The sequence below is a fragment of the Malaclemys terrapin genome, chromosome 8 (genome assembly GCF_027887155.1).
Source record: "Malaclemys terrapin pileata isolate rMalTer1 chromosome 8, rMalTer1.hap1, whole genome shotgun sequence".
Lineage (NCBI taxonomy): Eukaryota > Metazoa > Chordata > Testudines > Emydidae > Malaclemys > Malaclemys terrapin.
The window spans coordinates 6652856-6668994 of NC_071512.1; the positions used below are offsets into that span (position 1 = coordinate 6652856).

The 16139-nt window shown below is 51.8% G+C and overlaps 2 protein-coding genes across 4 annotated transcripts in view; both read left to right on the forward strand.

Annotated features, from left to right (window-relative positions):
- The first annotated feature begins 972 nt into the window (after positions 1-972).
- ARSI (arylsulfatase family member I) lies at positions 973-10333 on the forward strand. 3 transcript variants are annotated; one of them, XR_008446033.1, is made up of 3 exons: positions 973-2122; positions 4445-7441; positions 9707-10333. XR_008446033.1 is itself a non-coding variant. In XM_054038749.1 (2 exons), the coding sequence occupies exons 1-2, from the start codon at positions 1803-1805 to the stop codon at positions 5844-5846; spliced, it is 1722 nt and encodes a 573-aa protein (XP_053894724.1). In that variant the 5' UTR covers positions 973-1802; the 3' UTR covers positions 5847-9136. The 3 variants fall into 3 exon arrangements, 1 of the variants encoding a protein (XP_053894724.1); XR_008446034.1 differs by lacking the exon at positions 9707-10333 and adding an exon at positions 7518-9136; XM_054038749.1 differs by lacking the exon at positions 9707-10333 and having other exon boundaries at positions 4445-9136.
- A 5127-nt stretch (positions 10334-15460) lies between these two features.
- The window catches only part of CAMK2A (calcium/calmodulin dependent protein kinase II alpha), an 81733-nt gene continuing 81054 nt past the window's right edge, over positions 15461-16139 (forward strand). The window contains exon 1 of the mRNA XM_054037332.1: positions 15461-15515. Coding sequence (XP_053893307.1) covers positions 15496-15515 — 20 coding nt within the window. The 5' untranslated portion in view covers positions 15461-15495. The remainder of the gene's footprint in view (positions 15516-16139) is intronic.

The window sequence follows — 16139 nt, forward strand, 5'->3', positions numbered from 1 at the left end:
GCCCCCCAGCAAGGATGGACCAGCTAAACAGGGCTGATGGGGGGGGGGGGAAAGCCGGGCCCCGGGCCCGCTTCTGGGCTGCCGGGCCCCAGTAATTTGTACCGGCTTCCCCCCCCTCGTCGGCCCTGGCTATAATGCAGACCATTTAAGTACCTATGTTGGAAGAGACCTTGATTCTATTACAAATCCGCTCCTCACTTGCCATGCGGCCTTGGACAAGACATTTAACTGCTCCCTGCCTCAGTTTCCCCATCTGTAAAATGGGAATAATAATGCTAACTCAACTTTGGAAAGTGCTTTGAGATCTACAGTAGAAGAGTCCTGAGTACCATTAGATAGTCCTGTGTTATTAATTATCCAAAATTCTCTAACTAATCATTGTCATTTCCCCTTAACAGGGGATCTTTCAACTATTATTTATTTATTTGTATTACTGTAGGACCGAGGGTGGGCTCCACTGTTTATCCACCACTATTCCAGGCCTACCGCTGCCACCAGCTCTTTATATCATCTGGACACTTCTCTGCAAGGGCGAGAAAGGGAAAGCGGTGGGGGAAGGTTTTTCTGCAGTCTCAGGAATTTGCCCTGCAGTGACTCCAGAAGAACATATTTGTCTGGCTGGGGGTCGTGGTGAGGAATGCCAGACAGGCCTACCAGGAGCCTTGATGCATCTGGAGGGTAAAGCATCCTGTTTAAAACCTTAGGTTCAGAAAAATGAAAATGCCTCCAGGAATGTGGGCAAGAAACCTCTGCGTGCTGGTCCTGGAATTAGTTCCCTGCACACATCAGAGAAGGAGACATCCACGCTGCAGCTATAAAGCAGGGGAACAGAACCAGTGTTAGGACCCTGCAGGGCTCTGGGCTTCCCAGCTCTTTTTCCTTGAAGTCAGTGAAAGAACTGGGAGGGGCTGAAACTCAGGCTCCCCTTAAACCTGGCTGCTTAGCCTGTCTCCTGGGCAGATGTTACAACTTTCTGCCTTCTCCTCCAGTCTGTTCAGGAGGGAACTTTCTCTTTTCCCCTCTGGCTCTGCTCTCATCACTTGGTTTGCAGTCTGAGCAAAGCTAAGGAGGGAGCTTCCAGAGCTCTTTGTCCAGTTTTGAAAAACTTCAGGGATTCTTGAGGGAGCTAATTTGGAAGAAGCGGAAAGGAAAAACAAAAGAAAACAAAGGGAGGAAGAAAGGAGAATAATGGTGATCTGGTCTTGCCAAGAAATCTTTTCCGTGCAAACTGTGAAGAAGGGAGAACCTGGCTCATCACCGTGGGGTGAGGAAGAGGACTTAGCAGCTGTGGACTTGAACTTTGGCTCCATCTTCCACTGGAGTTTACATAAAAAGAACATCTTCTGCTGAGGCAGGGCTCAGTGAGCCATTTGGCTAGCCCGGCGTTCAAACAGCTGAATGGGACAAGAATCCAGCTTGGTCTCTAGCCGGGTTTTTGGGTGGTTGTATTAAAAACGAGACATTGCAGCACTTTTGGAAACTTAATAACATCACAGAGGAAATTAACTTTATGGTGCATGTGTCTTTGACTGTATCAGCTTGAAGATTATTTTCTTTTTACTGAAAACAGCGCTACAGCACGGGTGGATTTAATTGCTTTTATTTATTTTTTTTAAAGGGAGAGAGAGAGAGAGAGAGGTGTTTCTATAAAACTTGACAAAGGAATTTGAAAGAACAAACCCTAGGGTGGGAAGGTAGATTGTGATTTTTTTTTGGAGGAGGAAGAGATCTCCTATTCCTCTTTCTCAGTGGAAGATGCTTGGACAATAGCCTCCCTTAGAAGTCTGAATGCTTGGTCCAGCATGGCTGTTTATGCTCTCACAGGTTTCTCGCTGGTCAGCCTGCTTAGTTTTGGCTACTTGTCCTGGGATTGGATGAAACCCAGCTTGGTAACGGATGTTTCCATGGACCCAATGGAGAAATCGCTCCCTCCTGCCTTTTCCAAGCCACCTCACATCATCTTCATTCTGACTGATGACCAGGGATACCATGATATTGGGTACCATGACTCAGACATACAGACACCAATGCTAGACAGGCTAGCAGCAGAAGGAGTTAAACTGGAGAATTATTACATCCAGCCCATCTGTACCCCATCCAGGAGCCAACTTATAACGGGCAGGTAAGATAACAACTGCACCTGTCACTGTCCTGGGAAACTTAACAGTTTCTTCCCTTCTCTTCTGACCAGTTAACCCCAGCTGGCGAAACAATAGGTGTTTATGGGATAGCCCTATGGAAAATACCCAAGTAGCCCTATGGAAAATACCCAACTGTGAGGCTCTCTTAGGAAGAATCCCTTGGAAAAGAATTGTTTGGTGGATTGTGTAATAAATTGCTTGAAACTTTACACTGTAGACTCCATGGGGCAGGGATCTCGAGCCAAACTGAGCCCTGTGTAAGCAGACAACTCCCATTAAACTCAAATGATATTATGCCAGGGCTAAATGCGGCCGGTTAGCCCTGGTGGTTCAGCGGTTCGGGTGCTAGCCTAGAACCTGGGAGAGAGGGATTCATATCCCTGCTCCGCCATGGACTTGTGTGACCTCGGGCAAGTCATTTAGTCTCTGTGTCTCCGTTTCCCACCTGTACAATGGGGATAAAAGCCCTGCCCTGCCCCACAGGGGCGTGTGAGGATAGATAATAAAGACCGTGAGGTGTTCAGACACTATGGGACTGTGGGTCCAGATAAGTACTTAAAGAGATATCGCATGATCTAGGCCAGGGGTTCTCAACCTTTTTCTTTCTGAGACGCCCCCCCCCCCCCCCCCTCACACACACACACCATGCTGTAAAAACTCCACGGCCCACCTGTGCCACAACAGCTGGTTTTCTGCATATAAACACCTGGGTTGGCATTATGGGGTAGCAAGCAGCGCAATCGCTTGGGGCCCCATGCCACAGGGGCCTCTGCGAAGCTAATTTGCTCAGGCTTCGGCTTCAGCCCCGGGTGGCAGGGCTCAGGGACCCTGAGCCTCAGCGAGTCTAACGCTGACCCTGCTTGGCGGACCCCCTGAAACCTGCTCGCTGCTCCCCAGGGGCCCCGGACCTCTGGTTGAGAACCACTGCTCTAGGAGACCAGGCATCAGGCGGGGAGTCAGGAAGCGTGGGGATCTATTCCTGACTTGCTGTATGAATGCTGGGCAAGTCACTTAGGCCAAAAGTTTTAAAGGCGCCTTCAGGCAGCCAGAATCACTGTCTGTTTTTGACAGTCGTAGCCTGTGTCTGTGCCGCAGGCTTCCCATCTGTAAAGCGGCTCAAAGGGTGCACGCCCACGTCTGCAGAGCCCTTGGAAACTGATACATAACACAAATTAATAACCACCTGAAAAGGGAGAACCTCCGGCTCCTCCATCAGACCCCCAAAGCGGAGGGAGACAGCTGCAACCTTTGTGAACACCTGGGAAAGAAAGAGCTGGTATCTGCACGGCCATGGTGTTAATGTGATAGTCCCTGTGGCTGTGCATTATATGATCCTTTCTTCCCTTTACACCGACTCATGGGGTCATACAGTGGCATCGTCCATGTGGTGTTTGCTTTGACCATGGGGCCATAGGAGGCTTTCCTCTCATAGTAGTAATAACAATACTTGACATGTTTTTAGTGCTTTTCCTACTTGCTTGGTTTTAGAACCATTAAGTGATGGGTTCTCACAATGCCATTGTGAGGGAGGTATGTACAACCACCTCTAAGTCCATAGTCTTCTCCTGTAGGGTGCAGACTGAGTCTCTGTAGTGACGGTAGATGCATCTTGTGGTGGTGGCGAATGGCTGCGTGTCTCTAGGATATGCTGCGTGTCCATAGGAAAACTATGACAGCCCCTGGAGATCAGTGTTCATTGTATGAAGCCTGCCTCATCTCAGTCGCTTGGTGCCAAGGATCTGGATAGAACAGATGCCACCTGAGTGCCACTAGAAGAGAGAAACCATCTGAATTTGGGAATGGGAGGAAGGAAACTAATATTCCCAGGACAGACTTAGTCACCCTATGGACACACAGCAAACTGCTAGATTGTGCAAGCCTTACTCATCTTGTTGAGCCCTTGCTCGCTCGAGTAGCCCCACTGTCCTCAACGGGATGACTCATGCAACACAAGTAAGGGTTGCACAATCTAGCTTTTTACAGGAGAGCAGACCAATGACCACCCTGCCCTGCTGGCTTGAGGGGCATTTGCTGAACTGATTTTGCACACAGTTTGTCCCTGTAGGATGCATAAGGGTCTTCCTGCTTCCCAAATGATAGTGGATGCAATGGATTTGGATAGAGCAACTTGGTCAGGAGTGTGTGGTTGGGACAGCTGTCAAATAGGGGTCCGCCATGTCAAACCTAGTGCAAGGTGTTTCCTCTCCCAGGCACACGGGCAGGCTCCACTGAGGAATGGAGGCTCAGAGCTTTTCTGGATCAGAACTAATTTATCTTTTTGTTTTTCTTCATTCCCCTTGCAGGTACCAGATCCACACGGGCCTTCAGCACTCCATCATCCGGCCCCGGCAGCCCAACTGCCTGCCCCTGGATCAGGTCACGCTGCCCCAAAAGCTGCAGGAAGCCGGCTACTCGACGCACATGGTGGGCAAGTGGCACCTGGGCTTCTACAAAAAGGAATGCCTGCCCACCCGGCGAGGCTTCGACACCTTTCTGGGCTCCCTGACGGGCAACGTGGATTACTACACCTACGACAACTGCGACGGACCCGGCGTCTGCGGCTACGACCTGCACGAAGGGGAGAACGTAGCGTGGGACCAGAGTGGGAAGTACTCCACCTTCCTCTATGCTCAGCGAGTGAGCAAGATCCTGGCCACCCATAACCCCAAGGAGCCCATCTTCATCTATGTGGCGTTCCAAGCCGTGCACACGCCCCTGCAGTCCCCCAAAGAGTACATCTACCGCTACCGCTCCATGGGCAACGTGGCTCGGCGCAAATACGCCGCGATGGTGACGTGTATGGATGAGGCCGTGAGGAACATCACCTGGGCACTCAAGAAGTACGGTTACTATGACAACAGCGTGATCGTGTTCTCCACGGACAACGGCGGGCAGACGTTTTCCGGGGGAAGCAACTGGCCTCTGCGAGGCCGCAAAGGGACCTACTGGGAAGGCGGGGTCCGCGGCATTGGCTTTGTCCACAGCCCCCTGATCAAACGCAAGCGCAGGACCAGCTGGGCACTGGTCCACATCACAGACTGGTACCCTACGCTGGTGACCCTGGCTGGGGGCAACGTGTCTGAAGCCGAGGGCCTGGATGGGTACAACGTGTGGCCAGCCATCAGTGAGGGCAAGGAGTCCCCGCGCACCGAAATCCTACACAACATCGACCCCCTCTACAACCACGCCAAGCACGGCTCCCTGGCGGGCGGCTTTGGCATATGGAACACAGCTGTGCAGGCCTCCATACGGGTGAGGGAATGGAAACTGCTGACTGGTGACCCCGGCTACAGCGACTGGATCCCACCTCAGATGCTGACCAACTTCCCAGGGAGTTGGTGGAACCTGGAGCGGCTGACGGACAGCGTGCGCAAATCCGTCTGGCTCTTCAACATCACGGCCGATCCCTACGAGCGCGACGACCTGTCGGACCAGCGCCCGGACGTGGTCAGGGCTCTCTTGAAGAGGCTGGTCCATTACAACCGGACTGCAATCCCGGTTAGGTACCCGGCCGAGAACCCCCGGGCCCACCCGGACTTCAACGGTGGTGCCTGGGGGCCGTGGGCCAGCGAGGAGGAAGCGGAGAATTGGGAGGGAGGTGGCGGGCCGCTGAGAAATAAAAACAACAAGAAGAAGTGCAAGATCTGCAAGCTGCGCTCCTTTTTCCGGAAGCTGAACACCAGGCTGATGTCAAACCGCATCTGATGGGGCTGCCACAGAGCTCCGGGTGCAGCTGCTCGAGGTGGGTGTTCCAAATGGCCAGGACAATGGGAGGGAGAGAGGCAGATGGTCACAGAGACAGCAGCGCCTTCTCACTTTCCCTTGCACCATTGGACACATGCACGGGGCCAACCACGCACAAAAGCCTCCAGATGTCTTTCCCTCCGGTCTCCCCCAAATTGAGCAACCTGTAGGGAGCAGGTGTCCAGGTTAGGGTGGCCGAGGGAGAGTGACGGGGGTCCTCCAATCCTGTTTAGTGGACGTTACAGCTGTCGCAGGTTGTCGAGCTGTCCAGCCCGTTCCAGTGCAAAAGAATGAAACTTGTCTTAAGCGATCAACTCAGGGACCAGTTCAAACGCACCATCCTGGGAACAAAGCTTTAAACGCAGGTCAAACCCACGGTACTTGAAGGTGCATGGGGATGTTCTCGTGTGGTTCATATGAGGACGGCTGGCCTGCTGAAGGCTGCTCTCAGGTTGTCTGTCACTATAAAATGTGCTGTCACCCGATGGAACCCTAGTGAGTGTGCCACACCATGTGCCCCTGCTCTGGGAAAACAGCCTGTCAGTTCTCACTCAGCCCCGGCCACAGCTTTTTCCCCCTGAAGACTCTACGGCAGGTGGTAGTGCGGAGAAGGCGAGGCGACTTATTTTTATGTCGAAGGTCCCTGGCTCAGAGACCGGGCAGAGCCTGGGACAGCAAGAGAATACTATCTCTAATGGACACAAAGGCAAACAGACAGTATATGGGCCTGGATCAGCGTGGCCCTGCAGTGTATTGGAGACACGTTTGCACTGAGAACTTGTGGGGCGTTAGCTGTTTCAATATAAAGCAACCCCAGTTTACACTCATCTATCGTACAGACGCATGCATGTACCACACACGTGGACACATATGTGTGGATTCACTTACACCCCGCGCCCCCAACCACAATGGGTTCGAAAGAAGGCAGCTCCCTGATTCTCAGCTCCCAGGGGCGTCCTCTGCCAGATAGCCACCCCGCACCCCCACCTTTGCAGGGACAGCGACACAGCAGAGCAGCTTGCCTGATGGCCTTGCTGCCATTTTGATGCCAACTCTGGAACAGAGGACCGGGTCTCTCGGACACTTGCTCTGCGCGGTCTATTTTCCAGGGTGTGCATGGGTTCCCCACAAGAGGATCCACAAGGAGCTGATGGTAAATGCAGTGCAGCTTGGCGACGGGGATGTAAGGAGGGATCGGTCTGTAGTAACACCTTGCTGGGCTGCAAACTGCAGGCGTCTCTTTTGTTTGTTCCCAGAGCAGTTCCTTACTCAACACTCTCCGATGATGTGTTTGCACCAAACAGGCACCCACTGCTTCCCTGGCTGCCGAGTGAGTCTCCATCATTGCTCGGTCCTGCCAGCAAGGAGGGGACACCATACCACCCTCCTTCCCTGGGAAGTTAACTGAGGAGATCATCCGAGGCCAGTCCTCTCCGAGCGCGACTTGCCGGTCCTCCACTTCCGCTTCCTTCTACGCCTGACCTTTCTGTGGCATGTGTGAGAGAGAGCGTGAGCCCGTGTGTGCCACGGATGGGGGCTGGCCAGGAAGAAAGAGGGTAAATGGCTTTAAAAGCATTTTTAACATGTGGTGCATTTACATTTACACAATGCATTTTACATTTCTCCCCACAGGTTTCTCTCGGTGCAGTGTGTGTAGGCGACGGCCCTGCTGTGAATTTTGAAAATAGCTATTTTTGTCTCTGGAAAATGAGGCCTGTTAGGACTTGTCAGATTTTGGATGAGCAGTGTGGGCCTTTTTTTTTTTTTTTTTGCAAAATAACATTCATTTTAAATCTGTCGCTGAAGGATGTGACAACTGGCAGCATTTTCACTGAATACCTTGCGGAGTGCTTTCCCCTTGTCGCCGTATGCGTGTGTGAGGAAAGAGACAGAGACAAGGGGAGGGGAGAGGAATACAATGACATTTGTATTTTTTTATTATTATTTAGAGGATTGTGATTTTATAGAGAAGAAGGGGGAAAAAAACCTCGACAACAAGAGAAAGAGAAATGGGAGGCCATGTTACCCTAGAGATGGGCAAAAATGGGAGCTTTCGCATTACCCACAAGCAGGGCATGAATCGATCTACCTGTCTATACGGTACCCATCACTGCGCTATGGCCCCGATCCTGCAAGTTGTTCTGTGTGAACACCCTCCCCTCCCCCCCAGAGTTCAGTAGGGCTTAGCGTGGGCTCCAGGCCCTGGCCAGGTGGAACAGTTTGCAGGATTAGAGCATTGTGCAGAGTCTCCTATCAAACTCACAGATAGGGCTGGTCGTTTCTCTCTCCTCATCCCCTGGTTGAGATCTGGGTCCTGTTGAGCTGCACTCTGCTCCATTTGGGAGGGAAGTATTCCGACACTGGGAATGGGTTCCGGTTCTGGGTCGTCTCTGTGTCAAACGGTGCTGGGCGAAACTGGCATCAGAACTGGCTTTCCAAAACCAAAGCCAGCAATGGCAGTGGTGGCTGAGATTGGAGTTCAGTTTATTCAGCTCTGCCATCACCCCACCCAGTGTAGAGCGAGGTGCAGATCAATAGTTCTAGCTTTGGCCCATCTCCCTGGTACATTGGCAGGGTTATGACCAGTTACAAAGCAGCCACATAGAGCCACTTACCATAACAGACCTAAAATCGCCTACCAGCTCTGATGACCTCGGGGAGAGACTATGTTTTCTAACAAGCCACTTATAGCTATCATCACAGTAACAGAGTGGAGCATTCCATCCCCTTATGCATCTTGCTTCATTTAATGAATAAGTACGTGAAATTTCACTTATGGCCCCCATTTAGCAAAGCACTTCAGCAGGTGCTTAACTTTAAGCATGCGCTTAAGCGTGTCCGTATCCAGCCAAACACATAATCACATACGTAAATGCTTTGCTGAATGACGGATTTAAGTACATGGTTAAAGTTAAATATATTTTAAACACTTTGCTGAATCAGGGCCTATGGGAAGAATCCAGAGAGAGCAAGAGAAAAGGTGAAAAAGAGCTAATATAAAGATCAGATGCAGAATCAAAGCAAAGGGGGATGTTATGCAAAAACAAATAATTGTTGATCATTTGAGAAAACAGCTTTAATGGGAAGTTGGACGTGGGCAACTGTTATAACCAAATTAGCGACTGGGGGTGTGTGGTGTGACAAGAGTTGGTCATAAAATTTTCTCTGAAATTTTTTAACCAAATTTTGCCATTTTTTCAAAAATGGAAATTTCCATGAAAACATTTTTGATTTTTTTTTCAATTTTTCCATCTTTGTTTTGTTTCAAATTTTTTCCCTTTCTTTTCCATTGCCAGTTGGAGCGATCAGTCTAATGCAAAGCTTTTGAAAATGATTCTGAAACAGAAAACTAATTTTAAACAATTTTCATTTTTTGGAAAGAACAAAAAAGTCCAACCAAAACGTCTCTGGAAAAATTTGAAAAGCAAAAAATGAGTTAATTTCAAAACCCAATGAAACGAATGAAACTTTATTGGAATTTTTTAAAGCCTTGTAACTTTTTTGGTAATGGTTGGTTAGCTCTCGTGGTGACTTCACAATGATTGCATGTGCCATCTCTGAGCATGCTTAATTCCATGAGCCCAAATCTGAGGGGCATGAGAGAAAGGGGCAACTGGTTCTGGGAACGGGAATACTGGCTCCCGGTGACAGCAGCTGGTGCAAGCTACATTGTATTTTCTAAGCATTTCTCCATTTTGAGCCAGTGACCACTTTGTCCTGCTTCTCAGCAAATCCTCTGTCACCCCCAGAGATGCACTGTGGTTCCATCCCTGTACTGAGACACGCTGGCTCAGTTTCCTTGCTCGGTGCTCTGCTTCCAGGTGCGATGGGACAGGCCAGTGCAAACTGCTGGAGGACAGCTCGGTGGAAACAAAACAACCCACAAAAACCACTGGAAGAAAGGAGGGGTCTCAGCCTGAAAAGATAGGCCCCTGGACTGCTTTGGCTGATAGGTGAGGCCCCAAGGAGTGTGTGACACACTCCTTGTCACACTCCATCTCCTTTCTAGCTCTAAGAAAGTCCGTGGGTGAGATTTAGCTAAGCCCACGGCCGCTCTACTTCTGCCTTGTCAATAGTGGCCATGAGGAGCTGCCCACACGCCGAGGAGATCTGTTTGCACAGATATGCTGAGATCACTCTCTTGTAAAGCTGCAGAAGCCAAAGTATATTTAAAACATCAAGCCCTAGGAGCCGAGTGACAGCCAGGTTCCCACGGAGGAAGCCGGTCAGTGAGCAGCGTCTCGGCAGGCACCAGCTTTGGCACAGGAGAACTAGAGTGCTGGGAAGGGAGAGCTCAGCATTACGGCATCTGCCTCTTCTTGGCCAAGTCCCCACTCCCTATTGTCGACGTTCCCGCCGAGACTCAGCAGTGCTGGGCTCCTTTTTGGCCTGGCTGTTCTCTCCGTCACTGAAGCGGAGATTTGGAAGGCTGCAAAGATGAGACTCGGGAGGCGCAGCTCCTTTCTCCTCCTCTTATGCCCAATAAAGGCCACTTGGTTGGCAAATTGCAAGGAGGTTAGAGAGGACTTTGCAAAATACAGGGTTGCAAAGCACAATGGGCCTGTTTGTTCCTCATGACAGTTACCCCCAGCATTACCCAGGATGCACTGCAGCAGCCAAGTCACTGATTGGTCCTTAGCATTAGTGGTGGTGATGCTGTCGCTGTTGTTTGCCATGTCTGGAATTGCCAGTGTTGCTAGCATCCTTTGTCTCCAGCTGGGCCCAGCCCCCTACCCTCCTGTCTCTTACTCCTTCTCCTCCATTTTGTTCTAGGATGCCATCAGTTGATTAATAAAGTATTAATATAATGCACTTTGTGGTTATGTTCTGGGATGGCGAGGATGAGGAGGACTGCGTGAGCGACCTTGGCCTTTCCTCAGACACACTTGTCCCTCCTTCATTAATTCCCCTCTCTCGGTTTCCTCTCCAACGGGAGTGGTGCAAGGGACAGACGGACAGCCCTGGGGTCGCCTCTCTTCATCCATGGGGTAAGGGGAGCAGCAACGTGAGCAATAGCACTTTGTTGCACGCGTCTACTCCGCTCAGCCCTGCCTTGGAGGGGCTGACCTCCAGGGGGGAGAGGACAAGCTGACCTCCATTTCAAATCAGTGCTCAGCCTGGGCAGAGACTACCGAAATGGGGGCCAGGGCGGGCTACTGGTGGGATGGCTTTGGGGATGTGTCCCCTAGGAAGTGAACTGAGTCCACCACAGTCACTTCACATAAGGTACATGTACACTGCAGCTGGAGGATCAATTCCCAGCTCGGGTAGACGGACACGGGCTAGCTCTGATCAAGCTACGTGCTAAATACAGCGCTGTGGCCATAGCCACATGGACAGCAGCTCTGGCTGGTTGCCCCAGTATGTACCTAGGCTCTCAGATGGGGCTGTACGCGGGTGGCTAGACTGAGCTGCTGTCTGCACTCTACCACCGTGCTGCTGTTTTAGGGCGATCAGAGCTAGTGTGTGTATGTCCCAGCTATTGTGCAGAGGTGCCCTGTGATGCCATGGAGCAGCTAACATGCCTTTGGTCTCCTATGGGTCTGCATCAGTCCCATCCCCCCGCAACCCCCATAAGCCTGTATCAGTCCCTCCTTCTGCACCACCTCTAGGCATTGTCTACCTGATTACACATTGCCCAGGGACTCCAGAAGAATTCACATCCCATGCTGCTAGGCCAGAAACCTGGGAACTTCAGGCTGGAGCACGACAGGAAAGGAAGGAAGTATGGGGTATCCAAAAGGGGATGCACGGGATGGAAACGAATCACCCCGCTCCATGCCCGTAGCCTCACTCTACTAGGCTTCATGGTCTCTAATGCTTCTGAACACGTCTCCGTTGCCCGATTCATCACACAGGTGTACGGCCCCCAGCCCTCACCTGCTTGCCCCCCCCCCCGTCATAGCCTCAGCCTCCAGCAGCCCCCGGAAGTCCAGCGCAGGGCATGGACACTGGGATAGTGGCTGGAATTCCAGATACAGGCTGGGTGTCAAGTATCAAAAGGGGAGTGCTAGACCGTTTGCCTGACTTCCCCTCCCACCTTTCCCTGGTGTGGTTGGTCAATGCAGTGCAGCTTGTCTTTTGAGGGGAGGGCAGAGGGCCTGAGAAGTATCTAGGGTGGCAGCCAGCAGCTCCTCCTTTGTCTGGGGAATAATAATAATATCCAATAATATTTCTTTATGTTTAGTGCTTACACAGAGCTCTCCATACCGGAATTTCAAAGCACTTTCCATATTAAAGCATTACGTCTCACAATCCCCGGTGAGGGAGGTAAGTGTCCTTATCCCCATTTTACAGATGGGAAACTGAGGCACGGTGAGGCAAAATGACTTGCCCAAGGTCACTGAGGGAGCCAGTGGCATAGCCAGAACCTGCTGCAGTTACACACTCTAGATGTTCCCCTACAGTGCTCCAAAATGTGCCAACTGCTCAGACTCACCCTTCCTTGCTGCCTGCTACCATAACAGAGGCCTCCAAGCTCCTGACTTCCCTCCCTGCTTACGACTGGCAAAGCGAGGGCCAAGTGAATGGAAAATGCTAGCAATTCAGAGTGGTAGCATTTCACGCCTTCTGTGCACTGGAGTACGGGACTGCACAAGGGGCAGGGCAAGCGGGAATGGGGCCCATTGTGCCTTCCCATGCAGATGAAATATCATGAGAGTTATAAACAGCTACAAGGCAGCATCCCAGGCATTGTCAAAGCACGGGCTTTTATGCATTTCATCACACATGCGTAACAGCCGCACATATTTATCAATGCTCTTTTCCGCCTGTTTTGTTTACTGAGGGTTGCAGTGCCCCCTAGTGGCTCCTGGTGTAAAATATACCTTGCAGCATGTCACCTGCATGTGATGGTTTCGCATTTGACCTTTTGTCCGGAGGCCTTAGAGGCATTTATAGAGGGATGCATTTTTGACCCGGGCTTACAGGCAGATAGCAGCTGGTGGCCTTCTCCTGTAAGCAAAACACCAGACAAACCAGTTTAACGTGCACCAGATTGTACTGAATGACTGTGGAAGATGCAGCGTAGGGCAGGGGCGTGCGAGGACAGTTCCCTGGGGAGGGTTGGAATAGTTCCAGGTAGGAAGGAATTCCCCTCTATGTGACCTCTACTTAACTGAGGCAGAAGGCAATACTCTGGTATTGTCTAGCCAGAGGGATCCTGGCCAAATGCACCTGGGATGAATGGATGCATGCGGATTTTCTGCTCTGTGAGGAATTGGCACGGATAGAGAGAGAGATGTGCTACATACTGGAACAGGCCACACCGCTTCATGCAGATACATTCTCTCTGTTTTGCCATTTGACTTGGTTATAAGATTTTCTTTCACCTTCTTCCCTAAATTGTTGCTGGGTGCACTACAAACAGCTGCTGTACCCCACCCCAGAGGCAGCTGCATTTCAGTAGCAGGCGAGCTGGCCTCCCTCTCATACTTGCCAACTGCCCCACGTAGGACAGGAAAGTCGTGAGTTTTTTTGCTTTGCTGCCCCAAGCGGCTAGATCTGAGCGGCAAATAGCTTTGGCTGCAGTTTTCAGCTGTGAAGGCTAGAGGCCGCTGGTCTCACTGTCAGAGGCATTGGGTAAAGTTAGGGTATGCAGGGAAGGAGAAGAGGCAGCTGTATCCCCTAGCCCCTACCAGACCACAGCAATGGGAGCACATTCTCTCCTCAACCCCCACCCCCAGAGAGATACCAGGGTGGGGTGGGAGGAGGGAGAAAAGAAAGACATCTCTGTCAAGGTGCCCCCCCATGGCGGGAGGGAAGCAAGGAACCAGCGGACACCCTGGGAGGAGGGCCAGGCATGTAGCGGACTAAGGCCAGCAGGGCCGCATCTCCTGCAGCTTTGGGACTGGTCAGAGACTGATGATTTGATGGAGAACTGAGGCCTTCGTCCTCCTTAGCCGATCAGATCTCTCCTGGGGGTAGCACTAAAGGTGGGAGGCATGTGGGGAAGCCGGAAGTGGTGGTGCTCTGGTCCTGAGGGGAGCTCCTGGAGCCTGGCCTCTTGTGTAGGGGAAGGGGAAGGCCTTGGCCCTCGAGATGTGTGAGACGGCCCAGGGTGTGTTTGCCCCAGAGGCACCCGGGGGCTGCGGGGATTCAGGTGAAGCTCCTGGGATCTCACTCTGCACTGCTGCCTGTACTGAATGTAGTCCAGCCAGGAGAGCCCGCTGAGCGCTAGACACCCCCCGGCTCTGACAGGTGCCTGCATCGGCAGCACCTGCATTCAGGGGCTGTGGGGCGGTTGCCATGGATACTGACACTCATTCACTTCCGTGAACCACTGTGTGCGCTGGCTCAGGCCTGGCTGGGACGAGCAGGGCTTAGCTACCTGAAATGGGGACGTCCCATGGGGAGAAGAACAGGGCCACCAGTGGGAGGAAGTGGAAGGGGGTGCTCAGGGTGTGAAGATGATATGCCTCACATGAGGGAGGAGCACCTTGTCCCAGGTGGCTGGCCCGTTTAAAGGAGTCAGGGCCCATCTTGGCTCACCAGTAAGTAATTAACTCCCTAGGTGGCTGATTGGCAGCTAATTGACTAACGAGCCTATGACCTGATAAAGGCTACCAGCGCACTGCTGGAGGACAGTGCTCCTAGAGAGAGATGGCATCTAGAGAAGCCAGCAGGAGGTGGCTGTTTGCCTGTGACTCTCCCCAGGGATGAAATGGCTGAGTGGGAAAAAGAGGGAGAGGAAGCCCAGCTGACCCCTCACACAGACCGTGGATGGGCTTGGACTTGAGGGGCTAAAGAAGAGGTGAGTACCCCCTGTGAAAGAGCTAACAAATCAGACCCCCCCTACACACAAAAGGAGGTGTCAGTTTGAAGTATTTGGGTCTGAGCAGGGCCGTCCCTAGGGGGGGTGGGGGCCTGGGAGAAATCAACCTGTATGGGCCCTCCCCCTTAACATTTTTTATACAGGTGAAATCTGGTGTGGGGAGGGGACACTAGTGCTGGGGGTGAGGGATGATGGAGAGTCACAGGGTGGCACCTGTGCTAGGGGCGAGGGGGGCCCCCCTGTGCTGGGGGGTCCTGGAAAAGGGAGGGGTCGGGGCAGAAGCACAATGGGGTCAGCCTGGCGCTGGCGTGTTCCATGCTGATTTCCTGAGCTTGTCCCCGCACTGACACGTTCCAGGCTGTGTGTGATCCAGACCTGCCATTACGACGGCCAACTTCCCTGGCCTTGGTCTCTCACCATCTGCCTTGACCCTACTGCTCCTAAGGTCTTGAGCCATGTATCTCCAGGTTCTTATCACTCAGGCCATCTGCTCTGGCCTTGTAGTTACTGTGTGCTAATTATATACACTGCAAAGCTTGCCGGGTTTAAATAGCTAACTAGGTAAGAAACACCACTTCCCTCTGCAGTCTCACCTCCCTCTAATGCTAGCCACTAGATGGCAGCGTGTCCCTATCATCTGCATCAGTAACTGTGAACATCAGGCTGGAAGGACAGTGGGCTGGACAGAAATGCCCCTCTGACCTTGCTGGTGCCTTCCAGGCAGAGGGGAGATGAGACTTGTCCTAAGTGCTGAGATCCTTCCATGAATCCTGCTGCTTCTTTCACACGTGTCTCTAATGCTTCTGCAACCAGGACAGGAAGTTCTGGATTCAAGGCATGAGACCAGACAGCGTTGGGTGAGTTTGGGGAAGTTGGGCCATATACAAACTATATTATCCAGGCCACGATTGTCACATGCTCCCATGTCACCTCCCCATATCTGGCTCTGCTCTCCAGCCACACCCACTACCTCATCCTCCCAAGCATCACATCTCTTTGGGATCATTCCTTGAGACCAACTGAGATGAGATAAAACCCAGAGGAAGCAGGTGTCTGCCCCTCTCCCAAATTCCAAGGGGCAGAGATACCAGCTAGGGTGACCAGACAGCAAGTGTGAAAAATCGGGACAGGGGGTAGGGGGTAATAGGAGCCTATATAAGAAAAAGACCCAAAAATCAGGACTGTCCCTATAAAATCGGGACATCTGGTCACCCTAATACCAGCAAAGGGGGTGTGGATACTGGGTGAGGAGCCATGATATTGTAGCACTAGTGATATTTACGGAGATGTTTTGTGTGGACTCAACTGAACAAAGGAGCTGTGCCATCTGTGCACGATACACTATAGCCAGGACACAGGAAACTAGATAGGCCTGGAAGACAGCAGCAGGGAAAAGGCAAAATGGATTTTGGGAGATACCACCATGGTGCTGAGAAGAGAACGACAGGCTGAAAGTCTCCATCAGGGGACCGGACGACAGG